This window comes from Athene cunicularia (genome assembly GCF_003259725.1).
Source record: "Athene cunicularia isolate RWA chromosome 6 unlocalized genomic scaffold, athCun1 chr6_part1, whole genome shotgun sequence".
Taxonomy (NCBI): Eukaryota; Metazoa; Chordata; class Aves; order Strigiformes; family Strigidae; genus Athene; species Athene cunicularia.
Window position 1 is genome coordinate 23,967,341 of NW_020799105.1, and position 12,394 is coordinate 23,979,734.

Consider the following 12,394-nt stretch of genomic DNA (forward strand, 5'->3'; position numbering starts at 1 on the left):
AGCCCAGGTTGCCCAAAGCCCCGTCCAACCTGGCCTTGAACCCTTCCAGGGAGGGGGCAGCCACAGCTTCTCTGGGCAGCCTGTGCCAGGGCCTCACCCCCCTCACGGGGAACAATTTCTGCCTTAGATCCAACCCAAATCTCCCCTCTTTCAGTTTAAACCCTGACCCCTTGTCCTATCCCCACACCCCTGATCCAGAGTCCCCCCCCTTTCCCGCAGCCCCTTTCAGCCCTGGGAGGCCGCTCTAAGGTCTCCCCGCAGCCTTCTCTTCTCCAGGCTGAACCCCCGGGCTCTCTCAGCCTGTCCTCACAGGGGGGGCTCCAGCCCCTGAGCATCTTCATGGCCTCCTCTGGCCCCGCTCCAACCAGCAGGTCCATGTGCTTCCTGAGGTGCTGATGGGCTCCAGGATGACAGTCCGGGTCGGGCTCGCTGTGGTGACCCGTGGGCCACAGAGCCGCAGTGGCACGATGGCACTCATGCTGAGCAACCCCAACACGGCGTTTGAGCCCGCTGGGCTCCTCTCCTCCCACTGCTCATCCAGAATCCCCTGCCTCGTGATGATCAGGTGCAGTTAGTTAGCGTTAAATGTCACACAGCCTGAGCACTGAGCCCGTGTTTTGAGTTGCCAGACGTGCTTTGGAAACGCGTCACAATGTCTGTGCTTATCCGGGATTCAGTGGAGGAACTGAATGAGTTTGTTTACAGTGTCGATGCAAATCTAAAATTATTTAGACTTCCATTTATTTCCAGTCTCGTTCAGCTCCAAAACTGTTTGCCTGAGATCATCTATAAATATATTCACAACAGAAAAGAGAGTAGAAGTGCTCTGGGTTTGGAGAGGGACTGGTTAAATCTGGAACACACAAACAGAACCAGGGCAAGGAAAATTATGGTAACACCATTTTCTTTGAAGTGGAAATATGCAGAAGTTATGGATGACTGAAGTTAAAAGAGAAAATGACAGTGAATAGCAAGAAAGGTTAAGTGATTTTGAAAGGTTTCACTTGCTGACTTACCAAACCACTGAATATTACTTTAGTTTCTGTACATCGGTAGTGTATTGCTCTTCGGAGTCAAGAGCAACTCAGCCTAGGATGTGAAAATGTACTCCATTTTCTTCAAATACGCTTTTGCTCTTAAACTCATGTTAATTTTTGTTTAGAAATGAAATCTGCTCTGTATCATCATTGTAGATTGGATTCATAATACAGATAAAAAAATGTAGATCCTTCCGTTGACAAAAATTGCGTTGCAGAGTGTACAATCCGCCTTGTGATTTCCTGCAGACGTGATCCCTCATTACGGTGATTGTAATTAGTCATTCTGATGCGTTTTTTTCACCTTCAAGGCACTTTACAAACATGAGGTAACTCATGCTCATTCCAGTCCTCTTCCCTAGATAAATAATATTATGAACCTTGTTGTAGAAATGAGAAAAATCAAGAGAAGGGGTCAAACATCACATGGAGCTGTAAGGAAATGTTAATGTAGGTACCAGGCTCTGCCCCTTGTGAGTATCCATCACATTTCTGTCTCAGATTAGGTCACCGCTCAGTCTCTGCTTGCCCAAGCATCTGCCAATTTGTTTTCTTGAGAACTCAAAAGCTCATTTTCCCTCACTCAGCCGTACCAATGTAGTTTCAGGCCCATATTTTCTCTTCACTTCACTCCCATACTTTGAGAGCATAAATCTCTGTCCTTTCTTTCTGCAGTCTCCCATAACTATTTTTCCTTTTGCAACTCCTCATCTCCTCCACCATCAGTAGCTCCCAGCTTCTTCAGGCTGCTGCTTCCCTCTCAGTCTGCCAGGACAATTTTTCAGTCCATCCTTGGGTTTGCAGGATGGGTGCCCTCCACTTGAAAATTGGCTCCTCGTTTCCAGGGAGGAGCAGAGACAGAGGGCACACCGGTGGGACCTGAGCCACGTCTTGCTTTTGTGGCATTGGCACATTCCGGGGGCGGGGGGAGGCTTACTGAGTATTGAGCCTGGCTGGGCTCCAAATTGCCAATTCCTAGGGAAAAAAAAAAAAAAAAAGATATTCTAGGTCCCAGTCTGGTGTTTGTGCCACTAAATCACACATAGCTGTGCCCTGCCTGACTCCTTGGCCAGTGCTGACAGCAGCCTTGGTCATACTGACAGTCGTATGAATGCTCAGTGTTTTACTTGTATTTTTAAATCAGCAGCTAGAATGAGGAGTTTTCCTAAAAGTCTTATTTTTTTTCCAAGTCTTCCTGATATGCAAAGCAACATGATTTTAACTTGCAGATCAAAAGACAAATGCAATTCACCCAACGTTGATTTTGGTCTTTGAGTGGTGGGATTTCATTTGTCTGTTTGGGGGGATTTTGGTTTTCAGGGTGTCTGGGGTTGTAAAATACTTCTTATTTACTCCATGCTGTAAAGAAGATGGGATTGGGGCGTCTGTATGGGGTGGGTGCAGGACTCGGTTGAGGCTGTTCCCCTTCTCCCTCCCCAGCACCCAGCTCCCACCATCTTTGGAAGTTGTGGTGCTTCACCTCAAGCTTTTCGTTCCCAAAGGTGGATGTTTTCGGGGAGCGATGGGGAAACATGTTCAGCCCTTTTCCTCAGCCCTCCTTCATCCGACTGCTCTTGGGCAGCTGCAGCCATCTCGGTGTTGCACCGGGGTAAGGACTGTGTGGCCTGATGCTGAGAGGAGAACTGAGTGGTGTGGACAGGGGATTTAAATGTAAGATGAAGGGTAATACAAACCAAATAGATTTTTTTTTTTTTTTTTTTAAATAAAGTGAGGTCAGCAGTGCCAGCCAAATTTCAGTAGCAGAGAAAAATCATCAAGCTTGATCTTACATAGCCTGGTGTGATAATTTAAGCAACTTTTGGGGGTTGAGTAGTTCTTTATATTTAGAATAGAAAAATGTGAGAAATACACATTTAAAAACATTCTTGCTGCTCCTCATTAAGATTGTTGGCTTCTGAGGAGTTGAAGGATATTGTTAAATTTCTTTGGGTCAGTTGAGACGGCTGCTGAATTTCATGGTTGAAGAACAAGAGAGGAAAAAAAACCCAATGGAAATATAATGAATATTTGTTCAAAGCAGCATCTGCAAATTGCCTGTCCTGTCTAATATAGATTATAGATATTAGAGGGAGGGAGAGGTGATGATGAACTATAATCAATCAACAGCATTTATCCCAAGTCCTGGGTTTTGGGTGTCTTTGAGGCCAGGTCGTGTTTACACATTATTGGATATCTAGTTGGGCTAGCAGGAATAATTTTATTTCTGAAGCAATTTGATCATTTTCCTTGATATGCATCAAATAGAGACGTGGGTAACGCTGCCACAGCTATTTGGCATATCAGATGCACGCTGTTTGCAGGCATGTGACACAATTCATTTTATTGTGCTTTGTTAAGATTTATTTTATTTCAATGTTATTGTTTAACCAAGGTTTGTAATTCAGGTTTTTTGTTGTTCTGTGGTTTGTTTGTTTGGGTTTTTTTTCAACAGATGTGGGAAGAGGCCATTGCCTTGGGTAAAGAACTTGCAGAACAGTATGAAAATGAAATGTTTGATTATGAACAACTCAGTGAACTGCTGGTAGGTTTGGGTTTTTTTTAATGACATAGACACTGCAACAATTTTTTCAGTATTTCTAAGCTTTTAAAATTCTATTGAAAATCTCTCTTATGTCAGTAAAATGCAGAAATAGATGCCTTCTTTGGCTTTGTTGGACGAATGTTGATTAACTGGCTACCACTGGAGTGTCTGAAAAAGATTGAGATTTTTTTTTTTTTTAGCTGAAAGAAAAATATTTTGATAATGTTAAGCTGATTTATTTGGGGTATAAAAGGAAATTTGGAATTTAAATATAAATGGGAACATGAAAAAATCCCCATTCTCTCTCAAGTGTCTTTCCATATTCACGTTTCTTTTTTTAGGTATGAATAATCCCCAAGCATTCATGGCTAGAGTCAGTTATTTTTGCCCTGATGTTACCCATTCATTTTGCCTGCACCGTTTTTTTTTCCTCCCGTTCTTCTCCAAAATGATAAATGGCAGCTGTCATTGTCCCTCATAACTTCTCAACCATTTTCACAGGAGTTGGGACATGATTCCAGTTTGGTTCTGAAAAGCCTTGACTTCTTGATACGTTTTACCTTTGTACTCACCAGACTCCTTAATTTCTTTGAATTTTTTATCTGCTTGATCCCTTACTACGGTGTCATTGCACCCTCTTTCTCCAATGACACCAGTGCTCAGTTTGAGGGAGGGTAGGAGCCATCTCCCCAGAAGCATCTCATCCCCATCTCCCCAGAATATCTCCCTTCTTGGGGAGGAAAGAATAAAGGTAAATCCCACTTCTCTCGATTTCATGCTTTGTTCACCCCTTTACATCACTTTGTTTTGTCCAGTTCCCTAGAGCTGAATTTATAGCCCTTTTTGATGGTTCTCCTTATGTGGCACTTTACCTGGTTTTAGTGTCAGACTGGTTGTATTGACTTGTCTAACAAATCTGGAGCCTGGTTCCACGTTGCTTTTTACTGCAGGAGGGAAGGGATGCGTACGCAGAGCGTTCCTCAGGTGCTGTGGTGTGCCAGAAGGGTCGTCCTTGGCCTGCTGCCTGCACCACTGTTGGTAGGGCTGTGGTCAGTAGAGAATATTTTTCGTTTTGATATAAAAGGAATCTGGTAGAAATTTTTCCTCACCTAGAAATGATGCTCATGTGTCAGATATGATTATTCACTAGTGGGTAGCTACTCTCTGAGTACCTTATTTTTAATTTTCCATCTCCTTTACTCTTGCACGTGGGACATGAACGGCTTTGTCACAAAGGCAACCCCTTTTTACTTACCATACTGAATCTGTTTTGGAAGAGCCTGAATTTACACTTTATACATTGTAGCTAATAACACCGAGTTATATATTTTTCACCATTTCTCTTGCACAGTAAATATGTCATTATTTACATTAAGTTGCATAATTTCAGGCAGTGGTGTAAACCAGTGGTATAATCTGCGTCTGAAAATGGAGTTTCTCCCTCTTCTAATAGGGGAGACCCAGAACATCCAGTTCTCACATCAGACAACCAAGTTTATCTGCTCTTTATTTATCACACAGGAGAAACTGAGAGAGATGTCACAAAAAATAAGTACCTGCGTGCATTGGGCATTCATCCACAATAAGGCAAAGATCAAAATTCATGCTCCCACCTGAGCCAGGTCTCATATACCCCATGCTGAATAGCATTAGCATGCTAGCTCTTTTTTCCCCCCCACAGTAAAATTTAAGTTTCTTGTTTCTTTCTGTTCTCCCTATTGTCTCTTTTATTCCAGCAATATTAAATATTAGACTCTAATACAATTCACAAATGACAAAATATTTTTTGCTACTGGTGAACTGAGAAATACACGACAGATTTGGGTCTTTGAAGTCTTCTTGCCATTCACTGTTACCTCTTGTAGAGGAGAGTAGTAAAGCTCACCTCAAATCAGAATTTATTCTCTTACAGAAACTAATAGACTAAAAAATAAGTTAATGAGCAAATAAGCTGCACAATTCTTATTATTTCATCCTTTGAGATAAAAGAAGGATTATGCTTTGAAAACAGACGGTGTCTGACATGTGTGTATTTTTTTCCAAAAGTGAAATTTTTCTGCATTCTCAACTGCATGCGTTCCATGTGCAAAGAAATAGTTGTAAATATGGAAAAGAAATAGCAGAAAAATGTAATGAAGTGTAGCAGCCGAAAACTGAGACATCAGCACAGTTGAGATGAGCTGGCTTGGGCGGTACGTGCTTCACCGTTCCAGTGTTTCGGCATCAGCAGTGTCACAGCCGAAGGGAATTCAGGCTGCCTTGTGAATTCCTGGCCTCGTCAGAATTGGGGTATTGGATATGGACCAGTGAGGTTCACCAAGATGAGCTTAAAAATAATGGCTACAGTCTAGTATTTCAAAATATTAGCATATATTTGATAGAAAGGTGAAGAAAAAGGGACGAATGAAACATGGACATCTTTAAATTAGAGATACACATAAAAGAGTTCTTTATCTTAAGTATAAGGAATCTCCTTAAAATTTAGATCATTAAAATTCCTCCTATTTATTTTGCAGAGGAAGCAAGCTCAGTTCTATGAAAACATTGTGAAAGTGATAAGACCAAAACCAGACTATTTCGCTGTTGGATACTACGGCCAGGGATTTCCAACATTCATAAGGGTAAGTAAGTGTCCAACCTTTTTCCATAGACCGTAGCAAGGTTTCCTGCTTTGGCAATGGCTGTGCAGGAAGTCCAGTACAGTCCGTTACTTACAATTTACCTAACACTGATGGTTGGGTTTCAGGTGTATAACACAAACGTCATATTTTTTTCCTGTCCAGTTTCTAATATTGAATAGTTGAATTTTGGTAGGGAAGCTTTTTCTTCAAACATACCCAATACTTTATACTTCTTGAGGGTATCACTAGAAATGAAGATAAATCACCCAATCCCTAAATCAGGGTAATAAGCAGCACCATCTGAAATGGTGACATTTTTGCCTGACAGGTGTGTATATAAATATATGAGTATGATAGAGAAACCTTTTGTATGTCACCATGTTTCCATGGGAGTGTCCTTTCCAGCATAGTCACTAAAATGAATATCAGAGATGTGTGTGATACCTTTAAAAGCAATCTTTTAGCATTGATTTTCTTGAGTCATGTGTCAATTTAAAACATATGTCACGTGGTTGATGCCAGCAATGTAAATCTAGTAACATTTTAGATTTTTTTTTTTTTTTTTTTTTTTTTTTTTTTTTCCTGATACCAGGATTGCTCTGGAGTTGAGTTAGGAGCTAAAGAAGGGTAGGGATTGAACACCTCTATCGTGAGTCCCTGCACTTGGCAGTCAGTGACATGGAAATAACACGTTAGCTATTTAGCTGCTGTGCTGCTCATACCTCTCTTAAAAGCTGAGGATTTTCAATTTGGAAAGAGACTCTCCCTGTGGAGGAGTTAGAGTAGATTAAGGCAGTTCAAGAAAAAAAGAAATTATTACTATTCTCAGATTATTCTCTGAGTCCAGGAGACTCAGAGAGATTTACTCTCAGGCCAGGGGCTGGTGGTAGGTTTCCTCCTGGAAATACTCATTTAGGAGATGAGTTTCTGCTTATAACTGAGTTATTGCATCTTAACTCTCTCAGATTATGTCATAATAAATACCAGGAGCAAGATGAATCCAGCGAGTGCTGATAAAGCTGGGTTTGTCATGTACTTGTTAGCTGGTCTTTCATGGTTTATTAAAATAAAGTAGAGAAAGGCTTTAAAAAATCCTGAGAAATAAACCTTTCACTTAATTGTAGAATCACAGAATCATCGAATGGTTTGAGTTGGAAGGGGCCTTAAAAATCATCTTAGTCCCACCCCCCTGCCCGGGGCAGGGCCACCTTCCACCAGCCCAGGTTGCCCAAAGCCCCGTCCAACCTGGCCTTGAACCCTGCCAGGGAGGGGGCAGCCACAGCTTCTCTGGGCAGCCTGTGCCAGGGCCTCACCCCCCTCACAGGGAGGAATTTCTGCCTTAGATCTCATCTAAATCTCCCCTCTTTCAGTTTAAACCCATGACCCCTTGTCCTATCCCCACACCCCTGATCCAGAGTCCCCCCCCTTTCCCACAGCCCCTTTCAGCCCTGGGAGGCCGCTCTAAGGTCTCCCCGCAGCCTTCTCTTCTCCAGCTGAACAACGATTTTATGACACTGCTATAGGGAAGACTCGTGTTATCAGGAATCTTTAAAACGATGAATGTACAATAAAATCACTGACAACTTTGCAAAGGGGATTGTGGCTGTGAGTTGTTGTGGAATTTTATCACAGGTACAGTTGCTCTCAAGAGTGCAACGTGATCCTCTAGAAACATCACAAATATCCAGCGGTCCAGGGCTGCAAACAGGAGAGGGGTTGCTCTGGGGTCACAACGGGCACAGCAGTAGCCAGGGGTGAGCCTGTCTCGGCTTTAACTCAGCCCCGTAAAAAGACAAAATCACAGAGAGCACACCACAGCTCTCCTGCTAAGCGCTGTGTTCAACTGCAGAGTCAGAGGGATGCGATGCACAACCGCGTTAATCCGGGATGTTACATGGAACTGCTTCTTCTCTTCACAGCTGAATGGGTTTTTTTTTTAAGTGCAGGCAAACACATCGGTTTACAAAAGCCTCGTGGACTGGTCAGTTTGTAATAAATGAGCGGTAAAAACTCTGAAAAATAAGCTATAAAGTGCCTTGCTGATTGAGAAATTCCTCAATACAGGCTTTTTCTTTCGGATTTTTTCCTGTGAATTACAGGTATATAGACATGAATTACAGGTATATACACAATTCTTAGGCATCTGCCCTTTTTTCTTCTTTCTTTTTTCCCCAGAATAGAGAGTATTCTTTCATCTGTGCATTTCAAAGGGCGCTGCTGCAGAACTAAACCCAACTGGATAAATGTAAACTATTCCCGTTTTCTGCCCCAAGTCCTAAACATCCTTTTTCTAAAAAGTGCTGTCTAATTTTTTCACCAAATGTTCGTTTTGAGATGAATAATGAGAGTATGCACGTTCAGATGCAAGTGTTACATTCATATCAAAACTTTCTTTAATATGTTTGATCAGTTAAAAATATGCAAGTTGTGTTTTACATTTTTCTTTAGAATTTAATGTGCACGTTCAGTATATAGATGGAACGTATAAAATATATCTTAATTTTCTTTATTGTGAAAAGAAGAAGCCAATACTTAGAAATACAATATACGTAATATAAAGTTATGCTGTCTGCAGGCAACTGTACAACGGCAAGAATCTAATAGACTGATAGGAAGTCTAGGGTGTATCAGTCTTCCAGAAAGCATCAGTATCTTTGTACCTTCCTCCTAAAATTAGCACCATTTTCTGTTTATACTTTTCTCTGCTACTCTTGCTCGCTTGTCTCAGTGCCTTTTAATAAATGTTTGTGTATAAAATCCTAATTCTGCTTATTTACGTGCATTCCACCTTTAGCCGGGGAAGGTGGATGAGAGGAATTGCAGAGAAAGATCTCGGATTTGGCAGAGGACATAATTAGTCTGAATACATTTTCAGTGGGCACCTGTTTTATAGATTCTTTAAATCATGTATTTGGATCCTGTTGAATTGGGTGTAGTTTATACATACGCCTAAAGCTAAGCACGTGCTTGATGATCTCAGCACTGAATTACAGGTAAGGAAATCCATTTGTGCTCTACTGAATCGGCATTAAATATTTGTCAACTATTGATTATATCATGGTGTGAGGGGTGCAAAATTTCTCACTTAACAGCATTGGAGTCAACGCTTCTGGGATCCCAGTTCATTGCTAAGGATTAGGATTTCACCTCTTGATTTGTTTCCAGAACAAAGTCTTCATTTACCGGGGAAAGGAGTATGAACGTCGTGAAGACTTCGAAGCAAGGCTGTTGACTCAGTTTCCAAACGCAGAAAAAATGAAAACAACATCTCCACCAGGCGATGACATTAAAAACTCCTCCGGGCAGTGTATCCTTGGGTTGTACGGCCACACGCATCGAGGATTTACGGCCCAGACTTCTGGCTTTAGGGGTGGAATGTGTTAATTTTGTTGTTCCGTCCTTTGTTCGTGTTCCTGTTGTACTGTGTGACTGAAACTCGCTTTTCAGTTCTTAACCCCTGATTTCAGATATTCAGTGCTTTACTGTAAAGCCCAAACTGGATTTACCATCTAAATTCCACAGGCCAGTGTCAGAACAAATCGTGAGGTGAGTTTAGGTTGGTTTTGCAATTTTATCAGTCTCCTTTATAATTCTTGCTGTTGTATAGCAAACCACTACACAGCCAAGGAGGGTGGTAATTGCCAGAACATTCCATGGGTATTCTTAATATTAGCAGAGATTCCATCCACCCCCTGGAAAACAGTGGTCCCATAAGCATTTTATGTTCATGCAGAAACTTTTTACCTTGTAATACAGTTTAGCAGCAATTTCCAAACAGATAGCATTTGATTTTCATCGTGCTTTTCCTTTTTTTCAGTTTCTATAGGGTGAACGAAGTCCAACGGTTTGAGTATTCACGGCCTGTTCGAAAAGGAGAGAAAAACCCAGACAATGAATTTGCGGTAAAAAAAAAAAAAAAATAAAATAAAAAAAAATACTTTTGAACACTTTGGGGGTTTTCTTGTTTCTTCCCCTTCGTTTTGAGAATCTGAGCCATTCGTTATATTTGCTTGTTCAAGAACAAATTCTAGGTTTAAATGTGATTATTTTTCATTAAAACTCAAACCAATTTATCACGTTCTGGTTTATACCACTAGAAAAAGCAGACAAAGCTGTATTTATTTTGTTAAAAACCAACTATTTTGAGAAAGAAATTTAAAATCGTTATACCTGAAAGGATAGATGCGCTTTGCCAATACTTGTCTTGTCATGCAGATTCTAATCAGGTATCTTGTAAAAATCTTTTGCAGCAGTACTTTTTTTTTTTTTTTTTTTTTTTTTTTTTTTTTTTTTGTTGCTAAACCATTTGTTTCATCTAATGGTCAATAAAACTCCCTTTGAGCACAGCTTGTATTCATCAAAATGTTTACAACAGGTTACATCAAGTTGATTGCCTTTTCTTTTTTATAGACACTATTTTATTCACAGGGGTTCTAGTGGGCGCAGTTAGTAGTAAAGTAGTAGTAGTAATTAAAGTAATAAATTAATGCATCATTTCTGAGTGAAGATCTTGGTTTTCTGTGTAGTAGTAGGCTCCAGTCTAATCAATGTGCCAATAAATGCTGAGTATTTGGTTTCCTACAGCTAAGATTGGGTGTTCATTCGGAAACCTCTCCAGTGTCTTTGGCTTCTCTTGGTGGCTGTTATAGCAAAAATTGCTAATTTGCTAAGCTATGTGGGTTTAGCTGAGGAGGCATGAAGCCCTCTTTTTCAATATGCTTTGTGTATAGATAAAAAAATATACGTAGGTTTATCTAAATCACTTTGAAAGCTCTTCTTCTGTTAATGGAGGATGGAACAAACAAGTCTGTTTTTAAAAAGCCTCACAATAAATGAGATGAATGACCGATATATACCAGTTCTAACAAAATGGGATCAAGAGATGTCTTTGACATTGGTTATGAAGCAAATAAAGGCATGTAGAGGAGGAAATGTTAAATCACATATCCTTAAATTCAAACCAGTGAGGAGGTGCTATAGCAAAGCCGGTGGAGTTTGCAGCTCAGATGAAATCATGGAATCACAAATCCAGGTCGGGACTTGCAGGTCAGGGACCTCGGGAGGGCTCAGGTCCACCCTCTGTTCCAGGCAGGGCAGGCTCTGGGGTCAGGCCTGGCTGCTCGGGGCTTTCCCCCACAGTCCTGAAACCTCAGAGGATGGAGACAGCCCATCCCTCAGCCCCTCTGCCCTGCTGGGGAGAAGCTTCCCCTGTATCAAGATGTTATATTTTTTTAGAGGATGGTCCTTAAAAGCTCTCATAGGAAAAAATGACAGTCCGGTAAACCCAGTGAATCTTTTACATAGTGTCCTCCTTTGGTGGGAGAGCAGTGGTTCTCTACTAAATCATGTATCATCAGATTTAAATTAGTGAGCCTCCATCATCTCCCCAAGCAGATAGAGTTGGAAATTTCCCCCCGGCTTCGCAATGCCTGTCCTACAGAGGCTCCTTTTCCTGATTATAATGTTTTAAGGCTTTGCTTAAGATAAAAGCTCTCAATCTGATAACGTGATGTTTATGTTCTATTTGCAGAACATGTGGATTGAGAGAACCATCTATGTGACAGCGTATAAATTACCAGGGATTCTGAGGTGGTTTGAAGTCAAATCAGTTTTCATGGTAAGATCAATTTGGCTTTATTGAGATTGCATAAAAGAATGGGGCTCTTATACAGCCAGGGAGCATTTATATTTCTGTATGACTGTGCTTCAGTTCTGTGAACAAGCAATCAATGTGACTATATCTGGCACCCTAAGACAAGGGCAGCTTGCTTGCTGAGGATGCTGATTATTGACTGAGGGTGCTCAAGTAATGCTTTTCCACTCCTGAGAGAAGACAATGCGGGCTGACTCTTCCAGGCCTTTAGGGCAAGGTCCGATCAAGTGCTTGAAGTACTTTTCTTTCTGGCTTCCAGCAGGTGAGCCATTAGAGCCTGCAGAGTTAAGCCATGTGCCTAAAATGAAGAGCAACCCGAGGTGGTGTAGGGGAACCTGACTACATCGAAATGAAATTAGTCTGCATTTTCAAAAAGAGGATTTTGGTGTTTCGATTGTGATATATTCAAAATATACCGTATAATCAAATGTATTGAATTTGTCTGCGTTTCTTCCCTACTTATTGTTCGTGATTAAAGGTCAGTTTTGCTTCTTCTTCCACACTTAGCTCAAACACACCCCAGCAACCTCACGGAGTAACT

At 41.2% G+C, this 12,394-nt stretch overlaps 1 protein-coding gene across 1 annotated transcript in view; it reads left to right on the top strand.

The window, feature by feature from the left end:
- Nucleotides 1–12,394, top strand: part of DOCK1 (dedicator of cytokinesis 1) — a 279,035-nt gene that overhangs the window by 227,214 nt on the left and 39,427 nt on the right. Inside the window, exons 40-45 of the mRNA XM_026851564.1 lie at nucleotides 3,490–3,579; nucleotides 6,096–6,200; nucleotides 9,366–9,507; nucleotides 9,668–9,746; nucleotides 10,018–10,102; nucleotides 11,731–11,817. Coding sequence (XP_026707365.1) covers nucleotides 3,490–3,579; nucleotides 6,096–6,200; nucleotides 9,366–9,507; nucleotides 9,668–9,746; nucleotides 10,018–10,102; nucleotides 11,731–11,817 — 588 coding nt within the window. The remainder of the gene's footprint in view (nucleotides 1–3,489; nucleotides 3,580–6,095; nucleotides 6,201–9,365; nucleotides 9,508–9,667; nucleotides 9,747–10,017; nucleotides 10,103–11,730; nucleotides 11,818–12,394) is intronic.